This window comes from Phasianus colchicus, chromosome 6 (assembly GCF_987193195.1).
Source record: "Phasianus colchicus chromosome 6, bPhaCol1.hap1.1, whole genome shotgun sequence".
Taxonomy (NCBI): Eukaryota; Metazoa; Chordata; class Aves; order Galliformes; family Phasianidae; genus Phasianus; species Phasianus colchicus.
Genome location: NC_143441.1, coordinates 10,542,189 through 10,566,889, shown reverse-complemented (window position 1 = coordinate 10,566,889; position 24,701 = coordinate 10,542,189). Strand labels below are relative to the sequence as shown.

General features: G+C 44.6%; 1 protein-coding gene across 3 annotated transcripts; it reads left to right on the top strand.

The window, feature by feature from the left end:
• Nucleotides 1-1,530: 1,530 nt before the first annotated feature.
• CTNNB1 (catenin beta 1) lies at nt 1,531-24,637 on the top strand. 3 transcript variants are annotated; one of them, XM_031590366.2, is made up of 17 exons: nt 1,531-1,676; nt 2,404-2,558; nt 15,057-15,117; nt 15,616-15,843; nt 15,979-16,232; nt 16,327-16,565; nt 16,650-16,851; nt 17,177-17,321; nt 18,757-18,860; nt 18,947-19,285; nt 19,551-19,709; nt 20,510-20,629; nt 20,772-20,922; nt 21,014-21,135; nt 22,515-22,575; nt 23,329-23,549; nt 23,857-24,637. In XM_031590366.2, exons 3-16 carry the CDS (start codon nt 15,105-15,107, stop codon nt 23,535-23,537), a joined length of 2,346 nt encoding a protein of 781 aa, XP_031446226.1. In that variant the 5' UTR covers nt 1,531-1,676; nt 2,404-2,558; nt 15,057-15,104; the 3' UTR covers nt 23,538-23,549; nt 23,857-24,637. The 3 variants fall into 3 exon arrangements, with proteins under 3 accessions (XP_031446226.1, XP_031446225.1, XP_089998543.1); XM_031590365.2 differs by lacking the exon at nt 2,404-2,558; XM_090142417.1 differs by lacking the exons at nt 2,404-2,558; nt 23,329-23,549.
• Nucleotides 24,638-24,701: the final 64 nt, after the last annotated feature.

Genomic DNA, 24,701 nt, shown 5'->3' with positions numbered 1-24,701 from the left:
ACCACTGGATAATTCCCCTGGAAGGCGACCAGTGTTCACAGCCTGCTGGCCCTGCACTGCCAGCATTTGCTTTGCCAGCTCTTGCCGCCTCGTTGCCCTCATTCTTACCCTCCTTTTGGCCTGCGGAACCAAAACAGGCAACTGTCCTGAGAGAAAACACTGCCACAAATGAAGCTGGATGCCTTGGACCTCCAACTACAGGGCTGTCCAGGCAACATTTCACCTCTTGGAGTGGGGACCCGAGGGTGCCTAGAGGCTGGGAGGGGGACACTGCTGCACACCCTGCAACAGAACGGCAAGGAATCAAAGATTGTTATTATTAGAGTCACTACTTCGAGAGCCATTTTAATGGGACAAATCTCCCTGCGCTGTACGGGGTGCGGCCCCATAGGGATGGGAAGGGTGCCCGGGCCGCTTGGGAGGTTGGGGCGTGTTCTGCGTGCAGCAAACCCTCCTATTTTTTCTTTTTCTTTCTTTTTTTTTTTTTCCACAGGGAAGAATCCCATTTAAAAAAGAAAAAAAAAAAAAAAAGCACCGACGGGAGAAAGTTGACGCGGAAAAATCATTGTAGAAAAAGCTTTTTAATATATATATATATTTTTTATTTTTTTACTCTGTGTATTACCGAACACAGCGAGAGGAAAAATCTGTCAGCGTCACTGTGCGAGCAGATAACTCGCAGCCCGTCCCGCCGTCCCACAGCCCGCACTGAGGCGCCGGGGCAGGGCTGAGAGGAGGCGGCCCCTGTGCGTTCCTGTTTGTGAGGAGCGGAGGGCTGGGGGCTGGGGGGGGGGGGGCAGCTCGCTTCTTTCGTCAAACAGAATTAAATCGCACAACGAGACACTTTTTCTTCAGCACCCGCTTCCTGGAGAAAAACGCGGGGTTTCCGCCGAGCCCCCCCCTGTGTCCCGCCCCCCCCCCCCGCGCCCCAGCCAGGCTGTGTGTGAATCGGGAGCGTGCGTGGCGAAACGTGCTTAAAAGCCAGGAAAAAAAAAAAAAATTAACAAAATATATATATAAAAATATACTGAAAATAATCATCTCCGTGCAAACAGACGGCGCAGGGACGCAGCCCCCAGGCCGATCCCCGCGGCCGCACCCCTCAAGCACAACTTCTCTCGCTCGTTCCCTTCTCCCCCACCTCCGGAGCCCGGCGTCCCCGCCGCCACCGCCCCCCGCCCGCCCCCTCCCTCTCTCGCTCCCTCCCTCAGGCTCCGCTGCCGCCGCCGCGGCCTTCCCCCCGCTCTCTGCCGCCGCTTCCCTCCGCCGTCTCCCTCCGCCCTGGGAGCCGGGCACTATTTCTCCTCCCCCTGCCCTGTGCGCTGGGTGCCTGTGGAATGCTGCGCGCTGGGCCCGGCCGCGGCGGCAGGATACAGCCAGCCCGGCGCTCGCTATAAGAGCCTCCTTGTGAGCGCCGCCATTTTAAGCCTCTCGCCCGGTTCGGCGCTGGGAGCAGCAAGCAGCGGCGCTCGGGGACTGCCGCCGCCGCCTCGCACGGTCGCCACACGGGAGGCAGCGGCGGGGGACGCAGCCGGGAGCGAGCTGAGCGAGGAGGAGAAGGAGGAGGAGAAGGCCGGCACGAGGAAGGAGCGACGGATCCGGCCGGGATCGCCCGGGCGGCAGCAGCTGCGGCAGCCGGAGCCCGGGGGGACGCTGCGCTCTCGCCTCAGTGCCACGTTAGTGTCCGGCGGGACCTCGGGGCGGGCCCCTCCCTCAGCGGGGAGCGGGAACGCGGGGGTCCGGGCCGCGCCTGGGAGGGCGGGGGGCTCCGGGCGGGGGGGCGGAAGGGGTCGGACAGCTGCGGGGGGCGGCAGCTGCGGCCGCCGGGGCCTCTCGGGAAGCGCGTCCCGGGGCGAGGCTCGGCGGGCTGCGGGCTTCTCGGGAGGGTTTGTCGCTTCTCGGGGGGTCGCCGAGCCGCCGTCGCGGTGGCGGCGGGGTGTGGGGGGGTGGGGGACGGAGAGCCGTGGGGCTGTTGGTACCGAGTGTAATGAACTACGCGCGGCCGCTGCAGCCGGCAGGAGATAGCTGATCTGCTGCCGCGTGGGTTTTCCCTCTTACTTGCGTGCCTGTGTTTGCTGGAGGGCTTGCGCTGCTCGCGGGGGTTCGCGAAGTGCGGTTTGTGACGCCCCGCAGCCGGGGGTCCCATCTGGGGACCGCGGTTACCCCCAGCTGAGGCGCTTGGGAACAACTTGGCGGTCGCTCCCAGCAGCGTATGGGGCGACTCGCTTCCGACTCCCCGTGAAACGGGAGACCCAGGTGTGCCTTTTCCTGAAAAGCCGCCTTCTGTGCGCGGTCGGTTGCTCCTGGGGCAGGTTTCTCAAAAAGCTCCCCAAACCCTAAATTATCCTCGAGCTGAAACTCGCTCCAGGACGTCGTGCAGTTGATTGGATTCTCTTTTCCCAGAAGAGATACTGCCGGCAGAGCTTTCTGGGAAGGGAGGACGGGCTGTGAAAGTACCGCGGTCAGGCTGTGACTTCGGGAGCAGCGGTGTTGATCTTTGCAGTCGGCTGTTACTTCTTGATCTCTTTCTCGTGGAGCGGCCATTGTTCTGACACTCGGTACGTTCCAGACATCTGTGGTCCTCCCATCCCCCAAAGTATGCAGTGGTGAATGGAAAGAGGCCGGGCTGGTATGCTGAGGTCGGGGGAAGGAAATCAAGGAGGGGTTTTAGTAAAACAGGATCTTTGTGTGCTGGGAATAGGGCGAGGGCAGGCTAGGAAACTACCTGGACGTGTCACTATTTCCTTCACCTTAAGTTCAGATGCACAGGAGAGAAACTCTTTGCTTAACAAATCTGCTTCTGAATGGTAGAAAGGTCCTCCTGCAAGCCTTTAAAACTGCAGTGAGGGAGAAGCTTCGCTGTGTGTTTGTTAGGTTAAGTTGTAATGTGGATTTCCATAACTGACAATGCAAAAACCTAATGCTAATCTTGCACCCCTTATAAAAGATGCTGATAGCTGCAGTTATGTCTGCTGCAGAACGGCTGGTACTGCTGGAAGCGAGTTGCTGAAGTGCTCAGGAAAAGTCTTAAACCTCTTAAACCAGCCACTGCGGAAAGCATCAGATCAAGTGCTGGGCTCTTCTGGAGCTCTAAGGAAATGTCATTGTTCTGTGGCTACTAGTTCACAAACTTGTTTAGTTATGGATTGATAGACACAAGAATGTTTATGTTGATGTGTTTGACTGCTTCGTTTGAGAGTGTAGGGAAGAAATCAGTAGGAACACCCTGATGAAAGGACAAAGCAACAGAGCTTTTAAAAGCAAAGATTTGCTGTAAGCAAAGCTTGATTGGAAAAAGTCAGTCCGTTCTTCAAATGCCGTGTTCTGTTACATCCCCTGCAAACCAGGCTTCCTGTTCTTGCTAAAGCAATAAATGGGCTGGGCTGCTTGCCTGGTACGTTCTCGTGAATGCTCGCATGTTGCTGTGACTGCCTGGTGTGTCAGTAACCAGCTTATAGAATCTCATCCCTGAAACCTCACTGCCTTTCAGAGGTGAGGCTTTCTTTGTATGGTGAATGTTGGTTTTTAGTGACTTAATACCAGCAGAAGTTTGTGCTTAATTTTTCAGGACACAGTAATGTGAATTCTTCTGTAAAGGAGAAAAGTCAGTACTGGTGGCCTTCTAAATGAAATTTGGAGTAGAGAGGCATGTAGCAATAAGGGAACAGGAAAGAGCAATTGTAATCTGTCTTTGTGAATGGAAGTCTGAATGTGCTGTCTGAAACTTACGGATAAAGATGTTTCTGCAGAATACTGTCTGGTAGGCAGATTAGTTTGCAAACACAGCAGTAATCTGAATCACTCCTGTTAACTCAATTAAAGCTGGTAACGCAGGGCTTGCGGTGATGATGACAGCAAAACTCGTTCTGTAACTCTGGCAGACTGCATACTGTGGCAGGAAAATCAGGACTGACCTTACTTATCTTAACATCGTATACTTCATGGGGCCTGATAAGACTTGGTGAGAAACTACACAGGCAGCTGGGACTTGTGCACGGCTCCTCGAGCATGTGCCTGCAAATCCTGAGCCTCCTGCCTTTTTGGGTGGCTTTGTAAGAGCTCCAGCTTAGCCACGGCACCCTGCTAATTCTGCAAACTGCATGGCACTGAGTACTGCATGTGACTTCCTTGTCTTTTCAGGTGAAATGGCTCTCCTGGTAAAAGAGGGCAGGGCACTATTGCTGGCTGACTTTCTGGCAAGTGTCAGAAGGTTTGTATTGGGGTGCTTTGCTATGTGACCTATCCACTGTATTGGTTAGAGTTATCAGTGGAAGTAGCTTAACCGGTTAATTTTAATATCCATCTCTGATACTTGATTCTGAGCTAGGATTTTCTCTAGACTATAGTCCCAAAGGGTCATGACTTAATATACTTGTGTGACCTGTGTTGCCTCTTTTGGGATGAGGAAATAAGTAGCCAGAAGGTTTTTTTTCTTGCACTGACAGATAAAATTCAGCTGCAAGAGAACATATAATGCTTTTTGCTGGTGCTTGTCTGTGTGGAACCCCATACTGATAGCGTGAGCAGATGAGAAGTACTTGCAGGTTAACTTGGGTTTGATTCAAAAGCAAAATGTGTCCGTTTTTTCCCTCATCTTGGGAGGTATGGGTGCAGAAGTTGCTATGTAGCTTTAGTTAGAGAAACTTTGAATACGTTTTCTAAAGCAAATGAGAACAGCACATGTTGACTCACTGTTACAGAAATGGAATGTCTGCTCTGCTAGTTAACACTAGGTAAACTCTAGAGTTTAAGGAATAAATTCATCCATGAAAAGGCTGAAAGAGTTAATCTGGTATCCTAGACTCTGCTTTTAAAAGTTAGCATGAGCTAGCTGGAACTCACTGGAGTTGGCAAATGCCAAGTGTGTGGTTTAAGGGTATTTGCTGGAACTAGCATTTGTAGGTTGACTTGCTGTGCTGAGTAGATTTGTAAAAATTGGAGAAGTTTGCCAACTCTGCAGCAAATGTAGCAAGTACTCCTGTATTGTCCTGGCAACAATTCAGGTGCCCTCCAGTGGTCAAAACTCTTAACATCCTAGAGGTGCTGATAAATGCTGTTACATTGTCAATTCATCTTAATTAAAAGTGAGCTGAGCGTTACTGTGTTTGATAAGCAGTGCTCCTTGCAGTATTGTGGATACTTGTCCATTCTGACAGACGAGCTGAGGCCACCAGTACATACATGCACTCTCAGATTGATAAGTCTTTCACTGGTGTCAGTGCATTTATGACTAATCCCTCTGGTTTCTTAAACCTGAGATTAATGTTTAACATCCATATTTGGGGTTGGTTATGCAGCTGCAGCCAAAAAAGAAACTAGATTATGGTTGGATACTTCAGGAAGGGAAGTACAGTGGCAATTTAGAAAGCATTTGTCTGGAAATAAAATAGTTCTGTAATACAGTGGCTGTCTGTCTTCTTATTGATACCTACTATCATTAACTGTGGAATTACTGTGCTGTTTATACATTCTGGACAGGAAGTTTGAGAGTTGACAGTGTGCTGTTACTGAGCTGCTTTAGTGGTAAATGAAATGTGACGCGATTGTCAGAGTTCTTGTAGACTGTCTCTAAATGGCAGGCTTGTTTTCTGGATGTGACTACTTAAGACTTAAGGAGGATGTTAGGTCCTGACTATTGCTCTTTCCACTGAAGAATGCTGAATTGATAAAAGCAGGGGAATGTAGACCAGAATCTACAAATTGTGCAAGCAGACTAGCAAAGTCTGCAAGCAATACAACTATTGGCAGAAATGCTAGCCTGTTTCTAACTGAGGAAGGCAGGGATACACATAATGTAGGTGATAGTTGCGTCCCTCAGATTAAAGGAGGTGATTTTCTAATCTGTGATAGAACTTCTTAGTGCTTTGCCAGGCTGTGGAAGTACTCCAGTGTAACGAATGCTGCATGAAAGCCCACGTCAGAACTGCTTGCTGGTGAGTAGATCCAGTTGAGTCTGTTGCTGAGCAGAAGTGACTTAGTAACTGTTTTGAGGTTACAGGCATGAATCTGTGGTGCTTAGCTGATTTAAACAATGAAGACAGAGCAATTGGGTTGATAATACAAGTTCATAACTAGATTAAGTTCATAAACTTGGAACTGTCATAACAGTCCTTTAATGCTAGGCTTCAGTCTGTTGTCACGTGGCTGGTGTATACACTGTGGAGGCTGTTTTTTCTGTGCTGGATGTGTAGCACTCAATAAGTAGTTGATGTAGTCTCTTCCCTCCTATCTTAAATGTTAAGATTATGATCAGCTCCTCTTAGAGGAGGAAGAGACAAATATTTGAGCCAATGTGGACTACTGTATTATAGTATTTTGCTAGTGTTACAGTGCACTTCTCAGCGGAACACTCCCAAGCCATTGCTTTCAAGCATGAACTAATGATTTCAACAGTCAGCTTGATCACAGTGTTCCTTGCTTCTGTCTCTTGGAGGCAACAAAAGTCTTTATAAAGCACAAACAAAATCCCGGTGCACAGTGTAGCTTTGAGAAGATTGCTTTGGCTGCTCCATTTGTAGGTCTTGTTAGAAACTGTTGATGTACTTCCATGATTTTTGAACACAAAAGATGTTAACAGATCTCCTGCAGAATAACTGTGCTGTGGATCCTAATGCACTAATGTCAGCAAAGTGATAAAATCCAGTGCTATCAGATTCAAGATACTGCAGTAGAAATACTCCTTTAAGTGGCAGAGTTTGTGGACTGAGGAGGTGCTGTCTTTGCACTGTTAGTTACGTGGCAGAGCATGTGCACAGGCTTTCCAGTAGCATGTGAAGCTTCAAAGTTCATCTCTTAAAGTGATCTTTTCAGCTCAGTGCCCTGATAAGCTGAGTTATCTTTTGATTCAGTTGCCTTTTGACATTGGTCTGTGTTCTCCAGGCTCCCATTTTTACGCGTTGGAACTTATCTTAAGCATTTGTTGGCTGACCAGTAGCTCTTAGACCAGCATGAAGTGTTCCTTTACTGGAACTTTTAATGGGCTGTTTTTAACAGGGTACTTAAACCTTACTGCTTGTGAAGAGCCTGACTAATTGAACAGGCTGCTAGGGCCTGTATGCTGTGTCTGTTGCTCAGAAGTGCTGCTCTCCAGATCCATTCAGTGCCTGCAGCTGAAAGCCAGTTCGGCTGTGGGAGCTCACTAAGTCTTTCTGATGCATTCCCATTACCTGAACTACCAGTCAGTAGCTAAAGTTGTTCCTCAGTGATAGACTGGAGCTCTTCTGGGTGGCATTCTGTAAGTGGGGTGAGGAGAAGGCATTGGGCACTACACTGTAGTCTTAGCTGCACTCAGAGCTTGATGTGCTGTCACAGTTAATCACTTGACAAGCTGGGTGGGGCATGGTTCTTCACCAGCTTGCTGTCTCTTTTAGAGAGGAAAGGTGTAGCTGGTGATTGCCCTGTGCCATCAGATAGCTAGTGCTGTATCTGGCTATATGTGCAGCTTTCCTGCTCCTGTGTGAGCATGAGGCTGCATGGATTCAGGGAGGAGCCTCTCTTTTTTTGGCCATGTAATCTGAGTCTTTCACTTTTTTTTTTAGTCTAATCTAGTTCTTAGCCTAGTCAAGACGGCTAGATGCCTTGACTTGACTAGTTCCCTTAAGCACTTGTAATCAACTTTCTTAGAGAAATAGAGCAAGAACAGAAATATTTGCCTGCTGCTTGCTGTAGATAATGAGCATGTGCATAGAAACTCACTTCTCTTAATTGGCCTTAGATTGCTGAGATGACTGAAAATAGAATAGAGTAACACTTCATTTTGTGATGTGGCATCAAATGAACTCCTACAAGAATCAGTGTATAGAGGCCAACCTGCTTTTTGCACAGGGAGCCTTTAGATAACTTCCAAGGCAGAAGGCAAGGGTTAGAAATCTAGGGGAGGGAGGAGGAGATAGAGTAACAAGATGGGGTATGGTAAAAAGCAAAGAACTTCTATTGAACGTTAGTTGATTGATCTTAGTGTGTTTCAAGTACTCCATTTACATTTAAATACTGTTCATGGATTATTTGAGCTTGTTTGTTGCTTCTTTCCACGTGTATTAAGGGTATGTAAAGCTTGATGGTGTCAAACTGTTCTCTCTTGTGGGGGGTCACTGAAATAGTGACTCAGGTTTCTTAATTTCCTGATGCTTACCTGAAGAACAAATTTCTTTGTATAGTCTGTGTTGAGAGTCAAACTTGTGATCTGATTATTGAAATCAAGAACAAAAAGTCACTGATGGCAAGGCAACTTCCACCTTTCTGTAGGCATCAGCAGAATGTGTTGTCAGAGATATAGAGCTGGATAGTCCTGCTGTTGCCTTCACATAAGATATTGAGTTTATCAGTGGATTGAAGTATCCTTCCTTGGTAATTGGTGGGAATGGTTAAAGTTCATTAATGCATTTCCTCTGTTGAACGCTAGGATTGGTAAATTGGATTTGGTGCGGTTACCTGCTGCAGGAGGAAAGTTAGATTTCCTGTCACTTAGTAGCTCTCAGTTGTGTTTTTTCTTAGACTGTTGCCATAGTCAAGACTGCTACATGTTAACTGCTTAACCAATAAGGCTGCTGTGACTCATGGCGTGACTTTTCTTGGGGAATTGAGGGCTGGATGAGTGTTTCTACCACCTAAACAGAAGGACAGTTCACGTGTTCTAGGGCTGTGAAGACGCATGGTATGTTTTCCTTTTCACAGCAGTAAAAAGGAATGGTGTTTCCCCATGCTGTATGGTTTGACCTGTTAAGGCATCTTCAAATAAACTGTAACAAAACACTTTCATCTTGTGTTAAATCAGCTTGCTTGAATAAAGTCAAATTAATATCCATATTTGGAATCAGGATAAGGGTCATTCTTAACTTCACTGTCTCAGACTTAGTCTGTGAGAACAAAGTAGTCTGTTGCTTTGTTTAAATGTGATTACTTCCAGCCCTGAACCACTGTTAGAGGCAGCTTTTCAGTGTGATCCATAGTAATTTTTATCTGTCCACGTCCTTAAACTGCTGGTCTGAAGAGCAATTTGAAAAACTGAGTTTCTCAATTCAGAAGCCACTGGTGGTGCATGACAAATGTGGCTTTCATCAAGGCCTGCCTGTGCTTGGCTATAACTAACTTCAAACTAATCTCTATTTGTTGCAAGCAGTTACTACAAAGATGGTTACTTTTGAAATTGTCAGGGTGACTGAGGTCTGCAAGTGTCACCACTTCACACAGCGTGGGAATGCTTCTTAGTACTTGGTTTGTGGATATGGAATGCATTTAGAGATAATTGTTTGTTTTTAACTTTGATACCTTTAAAAGAATTTTTCATGCTAAAGATTTCTATTTTATTTTTATTTAAATAAAACTTAGCTTTGTTATCTGTTTCTGCTCTGAAATAAAGATCTACTCATTGAGAATAAAGCCTGTAAACCCAACTGTCATTCTTACAGCGAGCTTCTGAAATACCTTAAAAGACATAGAACCTGCGTCCCTGGAATTTCTTATTAACCTAAGAGAGCACCTCATACATGAAAGATGAACTATCACCCCAGAACTCAATGGAAGCCAGAAATTGCCCAAATTAAATTTGTGTCCTCTTTAGAAGGGTAGGGGAGAAAAGGATTTTTCCTCCTGTTGGGAAAGAGAAACTTAAGGCTCCATATGTGAGCAGAGCTTCTTTTACTTCTCAAGATACTGAATGAAATCCATATAGATTCAAACTTCCAGAACATGATGGCCTCCTCAGGTTCCAGGCTATCTCACAGAATGGCCAGGGTTGGAAAGGACCTCAAGGACCATGAATCTCCAACCCCCCTGCCACATGCAGGGCCACCAACCTCGTCATTTAATATCAGACCAGGCTGCCCAGGGCCCCATCCAACCTGGCCTTGAACACCTCCAGGGACGGGGCATCCACAGCCTCTCTGGGTAGCCAGTTCCAGCGCCTCACCACTCTCTTTGTAAAGAACTTCCCACCAACCTAAATCTCCCTCAACTTGAAACCATTTCCCCTTGTTCTGCAGTTATCAACCCTTGTAAAGAGTTGATTCCCCTCCTGTTTGTAGGGTCCCTTTAGGCTCTGAAAGGCTGCAAGCTGGACAAGCCCAGCTCCCTCAGCCTGTCTTCATAGGGGAGGTGCTCCATGTCCCTGATTGTTTTCGTGGCCCTCCTCTGGACCCTCTCCAACAGCTCTCTGTCTTTCTTGTACTGGGGGCTCCTGACCTGGACACAGTACTCCAGGTGGGACCTCCCAAGAGCAGAGTAGAGGGGGACAATCATCTCCCTGAAGTATTTCCCTTACTTTGATGAAGCTAGAATCAGCATAGTTTCATACTGAATGCCAGTATCCAAGTGTAACTGCTTTCCACAATTGCTGTACACTTTTTTCTCTGTAGGTATTTAAATCAGCTGTTTTAGGTCACTTGTAGCTTTTAAATAGTATCATAGAATCTCTCAGGGTGGAGAGGTCCTTAAAGATCATCAGGTCCAACCACAACCCAACCATGCTACTCTAACTCTTAACAATCCTTTGCTAAATCATGTCCTTGAGCCCCACATCCAAATGGGTCTTAAACACATTCAGAGATGGACAAAGCAGCTAAGCTGATTGGATTTCCCCTATGGAGGAGAAAGAAACAAGTTTCAACTTGTTCTAGGCTTCCTGTCCATCAGTTCAGTGCTATTCCAAATCAATATTGAAGCGTGTATCTCAGTTGGATCATGCCTCTGTGTGACTAAAAGCAGTGGAAATAGGCCTGCCTGCTGTGAGGTTGTGTAGTTGAACTTAAAACTGGGGGAAGAGAAGCGTGGGCCTGCTTTTCCTTGGTAAAAATAAAAACTGGAGGAAAGACTGAAGAAGTATTTTCATATTTAATCTGGTAAAAGAGGCAGATCACAAAATTAGACCCAAAGAAAGCTTCCAGGAGAAAGCTCTCATTGCATGTACTTCTCTTCTTCAGTTGTAAGTGTGAGCTGTGATTTTAACTGCTGCAGTTTCATTATGAGATGAAGATTTGCTTGTTCTAAGCAAGAAAGTCTTTGTGACATTTGGCACTGCTGGTTAATTTAAAAACGCAGCTCTGTAGTCGTCCTAGATGAGATGTGGATTGTGAGAGCATGGGCAGTAGGCTTTAAATAGATCAATTGATGGGGATGTGTCAGACTTCCTTTCCCATATCAGGCTTTCCAAAATGCTGCTTTCAAACCAAGGATTTCTGGAACACTTAAACTTTGGTGTTCAGCTTAAGCAGTTACCCAGTTTGTAAATCATCACATCTGCCAGGCGTAAACGGAATCAATTTTAATGCAGGTTTTCTATTAAGGCAATAACCTTGAAAGAAGGTGGAAATACTTTGTTTAATATCAGCTGCAAATATGAGCTGTTGTGTAGGCTAGCAGATTGACAGTGAAAATGAGTTTTAGATAAAATGCAGAAAAGTTGCAAATGGTGTTGTCTTAGTGTAGCAAGCAGGTAAATATCAGGCTGGTACTTGCCTCCTGCAACAGGCTCTTCTCCTAATTCTCTCCATGTGTAAGACAGCAAAAGTAAACAGTTTTGTGTGCTTTGTATCTTGGTGGAGCTGCTTCTCTTTAGAAAGAGAATTAGGTTTCATTGAAGCTGACCTATCATTTACCTCCTTGGCATACACTGTTCTTGAAAATCAAAAATTAATACCAAAGCTTTATTGATCATTAAAACATTCCTCATCTTTCATTCCTTGAGAACAAAGAAATTTGAATTATTCTTCCATATTATGAGCTACCAATTTCAAGCTAAGCTTGTTCTGCTCACAGAAGATCTCAAATGCATGCATGGAACTGAGGGTACCTGGTGCAGTCCAGTGCAGTGCCTTGTTAGTACTCTAACAAGTACATATTAGTACATATTCATTATAAAAGTCCATTAAAAGCTGGAGCTGACGGTGCTTGCTAAATAAATTGATGTTGTCCTGGTGGAGGTTTATAAGAGGTTAATAGGACTAAACCTCGGTAATGCAGCAATGTGGATGTATGTTGTGCATAACACGATACTTAGAGGAATTCAGGCCTGAATTCTGAGCAATAGGCCTATTCTTAAAACTCCTTAAAACTAATCTCTACTTAAAACTTAAAGTTTTTAAATCCTTAAAAATAGCAAGGGCTACAGAAGTTTGCTATGATTCTAATATTTGTTTCTGAAATGCATTAAATCCTTTTTCTTCCTGATGATTCAGATCCGTGACCTTGACAATGCAGTGTTTCTAGTCCTGTCTCCTCCAGGAAGCCTGAGGAGGAGCTCGATGTAAAGGAGTCTCATGATCTTTACAGGGTTGGGGTTTTCCTGTTTGTTTACCTTTCCCTCAATGATCCACTTTCATGGATCATTGTTACCTCATGGAGAGGTAACTGCACAAACCTTTGCACCTAGGCTGGGGTTGTTGCTGTCAGAGTTGGCAGTTTGCTTTAGTGATACGCATGGGAGGAGTCAGCAGCTTGTCTGGCCTCTGTTCTACCACCTCGTAAGAAGAGAACAGAGTGGGAAGCAAAATACAGAAGAACGTTCAGTTGCAGAAACTCTAAAAGCAATCAGAACATACTGCTTTTCCCTGGCTGGCTTTAATCTGTGATTATTTTTAACTTTGAGGATTAAATCCAATTTCACATCTAAATTAGGAACGCTGGCTGGGAGTGCTGGGGGGCTTTATGGTTGTATGAAATGCAGATTAGGAAGTTAGAAACTTTGAGGTGCGGCAAGCAGGCTGATCTAAGGTCAGCTCTTCAAAGTCACGCTGTATCTGACTGGTAATGCAGCTCTGAACGCTTCACTCTGTTCTCACTGCTAACCTGCAGGTGTTCTTCTGCTTCATTTTTAAATGTTATTGCTGTGCAGTGACTGGTGTGCTGTGTTGGATTGGTACTGCTGCTCGTCTGATTTCTTCAGGATGTTGAAAGTGAACCGTTTTGGAGTGCAGTTGCTGTAAACGAGCTGCCTTCCTTTGTGCAAAATTCAACAGCAGAAGGAAGTGATGTGCATTTTCCGCAAGCTCCCTATTGCATATTTGAATGTGAGGTGGTACTGACTGTCTTGGTGCCCTTGGCTATTCATCTCCTGGTGTAGACTTTGGAAGTAATCTGGTGATTGGTTTCTTATTAGCAGAGCAGGCAAGAGAGCTTACAATCAACATAGATCTTTTGTGCAAAGGATATTGAGCATAACAGATTGCCTTCAGTACTGTTCTGCTTCTTTCTGCGTGAAAGGTGTTAGTGGGGCTGGCAAAATAATGCATGAGGCTTGCATGCTATCAGGATGTTGTATCGGCACTTTTACTAACTTAGACGGCCAGGAGAACTTATTTATTAATATTGAAGTGATACTTTGAGTTAGTTTCTCTTTCCCTTTCTTTACCAGTGCTTACTCCCAAACTCTTAGCAGCATCTGGAAAGAATTGTTTTGCAGCATTTGAGGTAGTGGCGGGGAGAAGGATGTGGAATGTGCGAAGCAGACTGAAGCAGCTCATCTCCTCAAGGCTGCAGAGTAGGATCCATTTGGAAACGTCAGCCTTTCCTACAGCTTAGCAGCATATTTACTGTATGTTGTGTTGTATCTTAAATCAGCTCCGTGCTGCTTATCTGCTACAGAGGCAGATCTGCTGTCCATTTTAAAAGAGCCAGGAAAAGGATGCTGCCAAAAATGGTGGGAGCACTAAGTCGGGACAGGCAGCGCTGGCTTTTGTGCAGCAGAGTAATGAGTTTGCTCAGGAGCTGCTTGGGGTATCCTGCAAGTGGCTCAGACAGCAAAACACAGCGTTGCCTCAGCATTGCGTAGTCTATTCATTGAGAGCCCTGAAACTGCAGGCCTGTCTTCTGTTGAATTACCATTTTCTAAAAGCTGCTCCTGAAGGAAATCCTTAAACTGCTAAGTCTGTCTTTACACAAATAAAGCGTCAAATGGACTTTGTTCTCCTGACACAGTACAGCAGACCTGTCCTTGCCGTTACTTCATTGTCTAGGAATGTTTTGATCAGCATAGCTCTAACACCGAACACACACTGAAAGCTGATTGCTGGAAGAGATGGTTTTGCTCTCTGCACTAGTTACCACTACAAATGTTTCTGCTTGGCTAGCTCCCAGAACAGGCTGTCATCAGCACTGTGTTTGTGCTGGAAAAAAAAAACAAACAACCCTCCAATAAAACTGATACAGACTAGTAACAAAAAAAAAACAACAACCCCAAAACAACAGAGTTGGACTGCATGGGGAAGGGGAGCAAATAAAAGCATGACAGCTTTGACTGACCCATTGTGAAGTAGCAGCTTCGAGTTTCTCCATCTGTGTTAATGAGGAGACAGCTACAGATGTATGGTACAAGTTCTTTGGTAGTGTTTGGTGATATTAAATGGATGTGCATACGAGATTTGATACAAGATTTAATCATAGCTCAGCCTTGTGTGCCTTGGATTTCAGAAAAAAAAAAATTGGCAACTTAATGTGTGCAACTGAAGCAGAATTCTTGATTTTCAAACCTGGTTCAGTTTTCCATTTTAAGTTCACAAAAAAGTATTTTGTATAGAAAGAAACCTTTCTTCTTGTGGTACAGAAAAGGAGTGAAGAAGGAGGTACAGTTACAATTTTTTTATAACAATGATAGTAGATTGCCTTAGATGGTCGTTAAGCTTTCCTGGCAGAAATCCTTATTGTAGCCCTGTATCAGGCAGTTTTGCTAATATCTTCAGAGTGAGAAGGGAATGAGCAATTCCAACATTTAGCCCTTGTCTCTGCAGCACATCCAGGCCAGGTAATGTAATGTCTATACTTCATCTTACATGAGGATAGAGAAGTAAAAAATGGCTCTATTGAGGTCATTTTTCACTTATTTTTCTCTTGCAGCTTTAAAGAAGTGAATGTATCTTACATAGAGTCTGCCAGGAGAAGTCTGGGTGATATATCTCATTCTTCTGTGTCCATAGGGGGGTTGCTAATTAGCACTGAATATACTCTCTTTAGCAGTGACGTGGCAATATGTGTTAAGCTTTAGATTGCAGTTCTACTGTTAGAATATGAAATCCTGTCTTACTAGCTCTGATTAGTGTTTAATAAGTTCTAATCTTGCTCTTTTTTAGAGTCTCTGAAAGGTAGCAAGAAAGAGTTCTGGGAGCACAGCAAGGAACATGGCAACCCAAGGTATATAATTTATTACACTTAATTTTTTATTAGACTCTACCAGTTGTAATAAAGAAGAGTTAAACTGGCTCCTTACTTTCCTTTTTAACTTTTCTAAGTCGCTTGAATAGAATTATGCTTCCTGTACTGCAACAATTAATATCTTACCACAGTAACTTCAGCCTGCAAATTGGTTTGTCATCATAAATGTTTTGAGTCACTTAAGTATGGCCAGGTACTTAATCATATGATGTGGAAAGGGAGCCTTTAAGCAGCAGACTTAAGTCCAAACAACAGCGATTGCTCTGTCTGCTAGTCAGGCTTATAGATGTCTGCACTGGTTTGATATAATGCCTGAGTTTAAAATGGCTGTCTCATTTTCTGTGCTAGAGACTCAGCTGGGCTGAGATAGCTGTTTGTAACAGTTTATTTTACTGTAGAATCCTAGTCATTTTTTTGAAGGACTAATACATGTTGGAGTAATTCAACTAAGCCGAATTATTCAATGATTTGTTACAGCTGACTTGATGGAGTTGGATATGGCCATGGAGCCAGACAGAAAAGCTGCAGTCAGTCATTGGCAGCAGCAGTCGTATCTGGACTCTGGTATCCATTCTGGTGCCACAACAACTGCTCCCTCTTTGAGTGGCAAAGGAAATCCTGAAGAGGAAGATGTGGACACAACGCAAGTCCTGTATGAGTGGGAGCAAGGGTTCTCTCAGTCCTTCACCCAGGAGCAAGTTGCTGGTAAGGCCTTCTCTACTACACCAGCTTGTTTAGACGTGCAACTTAATGATATAGAAACGTCAATACTGAATTATTATTAATCTAGAAGAATATTATTCCTGTTTGAGTTAAAGACATATTTACCTTGGTTTTCAGATATTGATGGCCAATATGCAATGACTAGAGCTCAGAGAGTGCGTGCAGCTATGTTCCCTGAAACACTGGATGAAGGAATGCAAATCCCATCCACACAATTTGATGCTGCCCATCCAACTAATGTGCAGCGCCTGGCTGAGCCATCCCAGATGCTAAAACATGCTGTTGTTAATTTGATAAACTATCAGGATGATGCTGAACTTGCAACTCGTGCAATCCCAGAACTGACCAAACTGTTGAATGATGAGGACCAGGTAAGTATTTTGTATTTTGTTAACTTTGGTCTAGCGTGCCTATGGAGATCCTTTGATATCCTTATACAAAAGCTTTCTTTAAATACTCCTGTAGGTGGTGGTAAACAAGGCTGCGGTTATGGTTCATCAGCTATCCAAAAAGGAAGCATCTCGCCATGCTATTATGAGGTCTCCTCAAATGGTATCTGCAATTGTACGTACCATGCAAAATACGAACGATGTGGAAACAGCCCGTTGTACTGCAGGCACACTACACAATCTCTCACATCACCGTGAAGGCTTGTTGGCAATCTTCAAATCAGGAGGCATCCCCGCCTTGGTTAAAATGCTTGGGTATGTGGATTGCTGAGACAGTAGTTTGTGTCTTTGAGCTGTTGTTGGTAGATCCGGATACTCATCAGGCTTTTCCTTTTGTAGGTCTCCAGTGGATTCTGTGTTGTTCTATGCCATTACAACTCTTCACAATCTCCTGTTACATCAGGAAGGAGCCAAAATGGCTGTCCGTCTGGCTGGAGGGCTGCAAAAAATGGTTGCCCTGCTTAACAAGACAAATGTTAAATTCTTGGCCATCACGACAGACTGTCTTCAGATTTTAGCCTATGGCAATCAAGAAAGTAAGGTAAGTGCTTCAGCTCTTGAACCTCTTCTAAATGAGCAAGCTTGCTAAGGATGGCCTTAAAGGATCTTGTGTACTGACATCTTTGTTCTGAATCTCATGTCAAGTTAAGGATTTTGTCAATTGCTGAGCAGTTTGCCAGTCAGTCCTGCCCTTGAAAGAAGGATGCTATTTTGTGGAAGTGTTCATGGTCAGACAGTTTACAGAACTGACCAGTAGTTGTGAATAGTTTTTTAGAGATCTGTAGCGCAGTCTGCAAGCCAGTCTACTCGCATGATCAGGAAGTGACAGATAAGTGCTATATTGCTATATTTCCGCTGTCTTTCAGCTGATTATTCTGGCAAGTGGTGGACCCCAAGCTCTAGTAAACATAATGAGGACCTATACTTATGAGAAACTATTGTGGACCACAAGTAGGGTGCTGAAGGTGTTGTCAGTCTGCTCCAGCAACAAGCCTGCTATTGTTGAGGCTGGTAAGTACAGTCCTTGTACCTCTTCCCCCTTCCCCCCCTTCCCCCCCTTCCCCCCCTTCCCCCCCTTCTCCCCCCTTCCCTTCCCTTCTCCCCCCTTCCCCCCCTTCCCCCCCTTCCCCCCCTTCCCCCCCTTCCCCCCCCTTCCCTTCCCTCCCCTTCCCTTCCCTTCCCCCCCTTCCCTTCCCCCCCCTTCCCTTCCCCCCCTTCCCTTCCCTTCCCCCCCTTCCCTTCCCTTCCCCCCCTTCCCTTCCCTTCCCTTCCCTTCCCTTCCCTTCCCTTCCCTTCCCTTCCCTTCCCTTCCCTTCCCTTCCCTTCCCTTCCCTTCCCTTCCCTTCCCTTCCCTTCCCTTCCCTTCCCTTCCCTTCCCTTCCCTTCCCTTCCCTTCCCTTCCCTTCCCTTCCCTTCCCTTCCCTTCCCTTCCCTTCCCTTCCCTTCCCTTCCCTTCCCTTCCCTTCCCTTCCCTTCCCTTCCCTTCCCTTCCCTTCCCTTCCCTTCCCTTCCCTTCCCTTCCCCCGCCTTCCCTTCCCCCGCCTTCCCTTCCCCCGCCTTCCCTTCCCCCCCTTCCCTTCCCCCCCTTCCCCCCCTTCCCCCCCTTCCCCCCCTTCCCCCCCTTCCCCCCTTTCCCCCCCTTCCCCCCCTTCCCCCCCTTCCCCCCCTTCCCCCCCTTCCCCCCCCTTCCCTTCCCTTCCCCCCCCTTCCCTTCCCTTCCCTTCCCTTCCCTTCCCTTCCCTTCCCTTCCCTTCCCTTCCCTTCCCTTCCCTTCCCTTCCCTTCCCTTCCCTTCCCTTCCCTTCCCTTCCCTTCCCTTCCCTTCCCTTCCCTTCCCTTCCCTTCCCTTCCCTTCCCTTCCCTTCCCTTCCCTTCCCTTCCCTTCCCTTCCCTTCCCTTCCCTTCCCTTCCCTTCCCTTCCCTTCCCTTCCCTTCCCTTCCCTTCCCTTCCCTTCCCTTCCCTTCCCTTCCCTTCCCTTCCCTTCCCTTCCCTTCCCTTCCCTTCCCTTCCCTTTTTTTAAAATAAATTTATACTGGACTTCAGAATCAGTACATTCTGCACTAACCCAAACAGAAGTTTGCCAGCGTTAGAAATTAAACACAGTTGATCTTTTGATTTATAACTAGTTTTAGAGGCCTTAAGTATGCATAAGTATAAAAGATAGTCTGGTTTTATTAAGTCTGCTGTGGAATTAGCTATGTGCCTTTATGACTGAATGTTGTCAGAATTGTCTCCTTAGAACATAAATACATTTTATGTCAACGTCACAAAGAGAATCACAGTTTTTTTTCTTCATATGTAATGAAAGTTTAGGGTCTAGGCATATTAGGATATTAATCCAAAGAAAGAACCAGAAGCTTGTGAAATATTGTGAGAAAAATTACTCCATTTACAGGGTGAGCATTTGAGTAACAGTGAGTGACAAACATGTACCATTTTCTTCTAGGTGGGATGCAAGCTTTAGGACTCCACCTTACAGATCCAAGCCAGCGTCTTGTCCAGAACTGTCTCTGGACTCTGAGAAATCTGTCAGATGCAGCAACCAAACAGGTAAGTGGGCCGTTTAAGGGATCAGGATCAAAAGCCAACATACTGGAAGAGGAAAGAGACTAAATTTTCTTCTCCTCTTTTTGCAGGAGGGAATGGAAGGCCTTCTAGGAACTCTTGTTCAGCTTTTAGGATCAGATGATATTAATGTTGTGACTTGTGCTGCCGGAATCCTTTCTAACCTTACTTGCAACAATTACAAGAACAAGATGATGGTCTGCCAGGTTGGTGGCATCGAGGCTCTTGTGCGCACAGTTCTTCGGGCTGGAGACAGGGAAGACATCACAGAACCTGCTATTTGTGCGCTCCGTCACCTCACCAGCAGACATCAGGAAGCTGAAATGGCTCAAAATGCAGTACGTCTCCATTATGGACTGCCAGTGGTGGTTAAACTGTTGCACCCACCCTCACACTGGCCTTTGATCAAGGTAAATAAACAATGGATGATGTCTGTCAGTGCTGAAAACCAGTGCCTTTTTAATGTAACATTAACTGAGAAAAATACTGTGTTTCCAAGGCATTGGAGAATGTAACTTGCCTGATGGAAAGGCTAGCTCGAATGAACTTTCAAGTTGTCTCTTACTGAGATCCAACTATTTGTGACCATCTGATTTAATAACAAACAAACGCAGTGCTAAATAGCAAACACACCCCTTGTGTTCTCTTATTCTCCACCTCCTTTCTGAACTGCAGGCTACTGTTGGGTTGATTCGCAATCTCGCGCTCTGCCCTGCAAACCATGCCCCGCTGCGTGAACAGGGTGCTATCCCACGGCTAGTTCAGCTGCTGGTTAGAGCACATCAAGATACCCAACGACGTACTTCCATGGGTGGAACGCAACAGCAGTTTGTGGTAAGTGGCCACCAGGAACTACAGTTACCTAAATAGCTATTTTCTTACCATTTGCTCTGGTTTGTATTACTCTGTTGGTATGCTGATCGTTCTGCCTTGGCAGATCTGAACTGTTTCTGAATGCTACAGATTGTAGAAATACTGGTTTTGCCTACCCTGGCAAAGAGAGTAGGAAGTTCCTTCCTTGTTGGAACTATGAGTTTTGGAATGTTGTCACAGCTTAATGCATATTTTCATGCTTAGAGCTGTACAAGTACAGAGAAATTGTACATGCTCCATAATTAACATACCAGGTCAGTGTGGCAGGATCAGTCTTGATTTTTCCCTTCCCCTATTAAACATGCTGACAAAGGGGAAGTTACATTAGCATAGGCAAATGGAAGCAATACCTACTAGTATAGGACTGTAGTTAATACTTGAAAAGTCAGGGCCTCTTAATCACTGATTAGCACTTTCAGACTTAGTAAATGGCCAAGCTAATGCAGTTTGGGAAAATAACAACAGTGTTGTCAGACATCAAGTTTATAATGAGCTGGGGAAAAAAATGAGAACATGGGGAGATGTTCCACTGAAATGCTTCACTCACTGAATTTAACTGGATAAACTAGGCCAGGTCTTAGCAGGGATGTTAAGCTTGAAGGCCAGCAATAGGCAGTGGGGACTGAGGCCTGCTGGGGGAGGGATGTGTGTGCAGGAGACGAGTTTGACTGATTCTTTGATAATGATCAGCTTGTTGACAGTTGTTTTAGAAGATAGCGTTCAAGATCTCAGCTGAAATGCCTTTTCTTTCCCTGACTTAGGAGGGTGTACGCATGGAGGAAATCGTTGAGGGCTGCACTGGAGCCCTGCATATTCTTGCACGTGATGTTCACAATCGAATTGTAATCAGGGGTCTAAATACCATTCCACTATTTGTGCAGGTAAGCGGGAGCTCAAGAAAATGCTGTAGTACATACTAGAAAAACTAGTATAGCTGCTCCAATGCTTTGTTGGTAGAACTGCTAAATTGCATTGTACTTTTCAAACAGAGAGTTAAAAGAAACCCTTCTATTTTGATTGCAGTTGTTGTACTCCCCCATTGAGAATATCCAGAGAGTAGCTGCAGGTGTACTTTGTGAACTTGCTCAAGACAAGGAAGCAGCTGAAGCAATTGAAGCTGAAGGTGCAACTGCCCCTTTAACAGAACTGCTTCATTCTAGGAATGAGGGTGTTGGTAAGTGAACTTAAAAAAAATAAGTTTCATACTTTAAGTTAGAAAAGTTGCTAGAAGAATTGATGTTGACTAAATTCACTTCTTTTAATAGCAACATATGCAGCTGCAGTGCTGTTCAGAATGTCTGAGGACAAACCACAAGACTACAAGAAGCGACTTTCAGTTGAACTGACAAGTTCTCTGTTCCGGACTGAGCCAATGGCTTGGAATGAGGTGAGTTGTTCCCTGTATGAATGGCACCTTGGGCAGACTTCACTTTCAAGTCCCCCCTCCTTTCAGTAGTGAACTGTAGATGCCATCAGTGATAACGGGTTCAGTTTTACACATGCCTGTAGCTTCGTTACTCTCTCTGCATGTTCAGGTTTAGTGAACACATGCTCATAGATTTGCAGAAAATTATGGAAGCTTCAAGTGTATACTGTTGTTCTAGGGCAACAATTTATACATAAACAGGTGATAGTGACAGTCTTGGGAATCCACTGCATAGGGCAAGAAACCCTTCTAAGAACTACAGGCTTGCTCAAATAGAATGAAGAATGAGCAGTTTTGAGCTGCTACTTTGGTGCTTTCTTTTTGGATAGGAAGAGTCTAACGTCTGTAAATCTCATTTTGCTCTTGTAAAGCTGTGTATAAGAATTCTTGTAGGTCTTTGTGCTGCTTCTGATTTCAAAAGACAGCTCGGCAGTAACCCCTAGGAATTTCAGCCAATTTTTGCAGATTGTCCAAACCTGATGAACTCTGGTGGCAAATGCTGAGGAAAGAATGATAGAATACAAGCATAACCATAACATTATTCTGTAAGAACTCTTATTTAGCAAACTCTGTAGGACTAAGAAGCTTGGTGTGGATATGTCGCTTGTATTCTCCTTAATTGAGAATTGAGCTCTCAGACTTGGAAGTATTTGCAAGCTGTCACACGAAGTTTTTTCATGCTTAAAGTGCATGTCACTGCACAGTGAATTGAGACTGAAAACTGCCACTGGGGAATGTTTCACTAAGTCTGTCTTCGCCCAGATCCTTAAGGTTCAGGAGTTTTATCTTGACTTAATTAATAATAGGTAGTAGCCTTTGATTTGTAGTATTGCAGTGCCCATTTCTGATTTCCTAAAGTCTGCATCCATCTAACATAGTAACGTGAGAAAACAAAGCAAAAATGGAATATCTCTTTGAAATCCAGGTTGTTTCATTACACTACAGACATGCAGTTCAGTGATTTGACAAACCAGGGGAAGTGCACTGGGAACTAAATGCTCTGTTGCTAGCTCAGGAATCTCTATCCAGCTGACTCACAGAGGTTGGGTGGGTGTACCATAGCAGTACTCCTAGACCTCCTGCTTCCTACTTGTTCCCAAACAGAATCCTCTTTCCAGTGAGTTATGGCTCCTGTATCTAAATAGGGCTGTTAGTGGGTGCAGATGCTTAGATAAAAAAGACATTTCACTTTTACAGAAGTATAGTACTGCTGTATGCAGTGCAGAAGAGTTGCTAAAAAAGGATTTGTGGCAAGCTTTAGAATTTCTTAAATTCAATTACTAGTGTTGGCCCTAAGACCTGACATTAAAACTGTTCTGTAACTTTCTGTGCACATCTAGACAGCGGATCTTGGACTTGACATTGGTGCCCAGGGAGAGCCTCTTGGATACCGCCCAGATGGTATGTCTGTTCCATTCCCCTTGACTGAGCTTAAGCTGAATAAAGTCAAGTCACTGACTGTAAAGGAGAACTGCAAATGACTTAAGAATGAATTACTCTTCAGCAAGATACTGCAAACTGACAGGCAGATGGGAAACTGCCAGTTCAAATAAGCAGTTTCTGCAACACCTCTGGCTGCACTGAAATGGGAGCCATATGAATGTGCAAAATTGGTGTTGCTTGTCTGAGTCTTGCAAGAGAATCTCCCACTGAGCTACTGTTTCCAGAAATCTTTTAAATCCTTTACAGATGGACTTGACAATTCCAAAAGTGCAGTTCTTCTTTAAAACAAATGTTGGTATTGTATATATTAGTCTTTAAGTGTCTGTAGACTTAAACTCAAGCCTATCCCTACGGGTTCTGAGCTATTTTTGACTAGTCTTTCAGAAGAAAGTCTGCAGTCTTGTAGCCTGGTTTTGCTGTAGTATTGTTGAATTTTAGTACTGTTGATTGTGCAGACTAATGGCTTGGCTGGAATCTGCTCGTGCTTCTGACTGCAGTGTGCTTTGTCTGCAGAATCACACTGGAAGGCTGTTTCAAACGATGGAATAGTCATTAAGGGCAGGCAGCAGATCGTTTTGAACTTGGCTGAACTAGAAAAACAATTAGATGGCTACAACGATCTTCTCACACACTGATACTTGCAGCTTCTGATGCGTCTAACATCTGTTAACATTATGCTCTTTTTCCCTCTGCCACCTTTAACTTTCTTAGATCCTAGCTACCGTTCTTTCCACTCTGGCGGATACGGTCAGGATGCCTTGGGTATGGACCCTATGATGGAACATGAAATGGGTGGCCACCACCCTGGTGCTGACTACCCAGTTGATGGTCTGCCAGATCTTGGCCATGCCCAGGACCTTATGGATGGGCTGCCTCCAGGTGACAGTAATCAGTTGGCCTGGTTCGATACTGACCTGTAAATCATCCTTTAGGTAAGAAGCTCCAATCTTGAATTTAAAAACAAAACAAAAAGAGAGAAACAAATTACTGGACTCAGGACTTGGTTGGCAGGGAGGGAATGGCTTAAATGGGTCCCAGTGTGACAGAATACTGAAAAAAAAAGCTCTGGAGACACACGATCAATCAGTACGCTCCTACAATCCAAACTGACTTCTGCCGTGAAGTGTGGAAGTAATTAACTGTAATGTCTTGTGCATCACCAGCTTCATGCAGTCTTTATGTTAAAATACTGTTTACTAAGGAACACTGACATTTTTATCTTTTTTTTCTTTTTTGCAGCTGTATCATCTGAATGAACTTGCATTGATTGGCCTGTAGAGTTGCTGAGAGGGCTCGAGGGGTGGGCTAGTATCTCAGAAAGTGCCTGACACACTAACCAAGCTGAGTTTCCTATGGGAACAATTGAAGTAAACTTTTTGTTCTGGTCCTTTTTGGTCGAGGAGTAATAATACAAATGGATTTTGGGAGTGATTCAAGAAACGAGGAATGCACAAGAATGAATTGCAAGATGGAATTTATCAAACCCTAGCCTTGCTTGTTAAAAATTTATTATTTTTTTTAAATCTCTGTAATGGTACTGACCTTTGCTTGCTTTGAAAGTAGCCTTTCTTTTCGCAGTAATTGTTGTTAGGTTTTTTTTTTTTTAAGTCTCTCGTAGTATTAAGTTATAGTGAATATGCTACAGCAGTTTCTAATTTTTAAGGATTGAGTAAAGGTGTAGAACACTAATTCATAATCGCTCTAACTGTATTCTGAATAAAGTGTAACATTGTGTAGCCTTTTTGTATAAAAAAACTAGACAAATAGAAATGGTCCAATTAGTTTCCTTTTTAATATGCTTAAAATAAGCAGGTGGATCTATTTCATGTTTTTGATCAAAAACTTTATCTGGGATATGTCTGGGTAGGGGCCAGTAAGAACTGTTTATTTGGAACCTTGTATTGGACAGTTTACCAGTTGCCTTTTATCCCAAAGTTATTGTAGCCTGCTGTGATACAGATGCTTCATGAGAAAAATGCAGTTATAAAATGGTTCAAAATTAAAGTAAACTTTTAATTCACTCTGTGTCAAATTATTTCAGACTGTATAGTTCTGTGTTGGCAGGTTTTCCAAAACCTGTTCTC

Coding starts and splice junctions, on each gene's coding strand:
- CTNNB1 (XM_031590365.2), top strand. Junction 17,322..18,756: donor GCCTGCTATTGTTGAGGCTG/GTAAGTACAGTC, acceptor ATTTTCTTCTAG/GTGGGATGCAAGCTTTAGGA. Junction 19,286..19,550: donor CACACTGGCCTTTGATCAAG/GTAAATAAACAA, acceptor TCTGAACTGCAG/GCTACTGTTGGGTTGATTCG.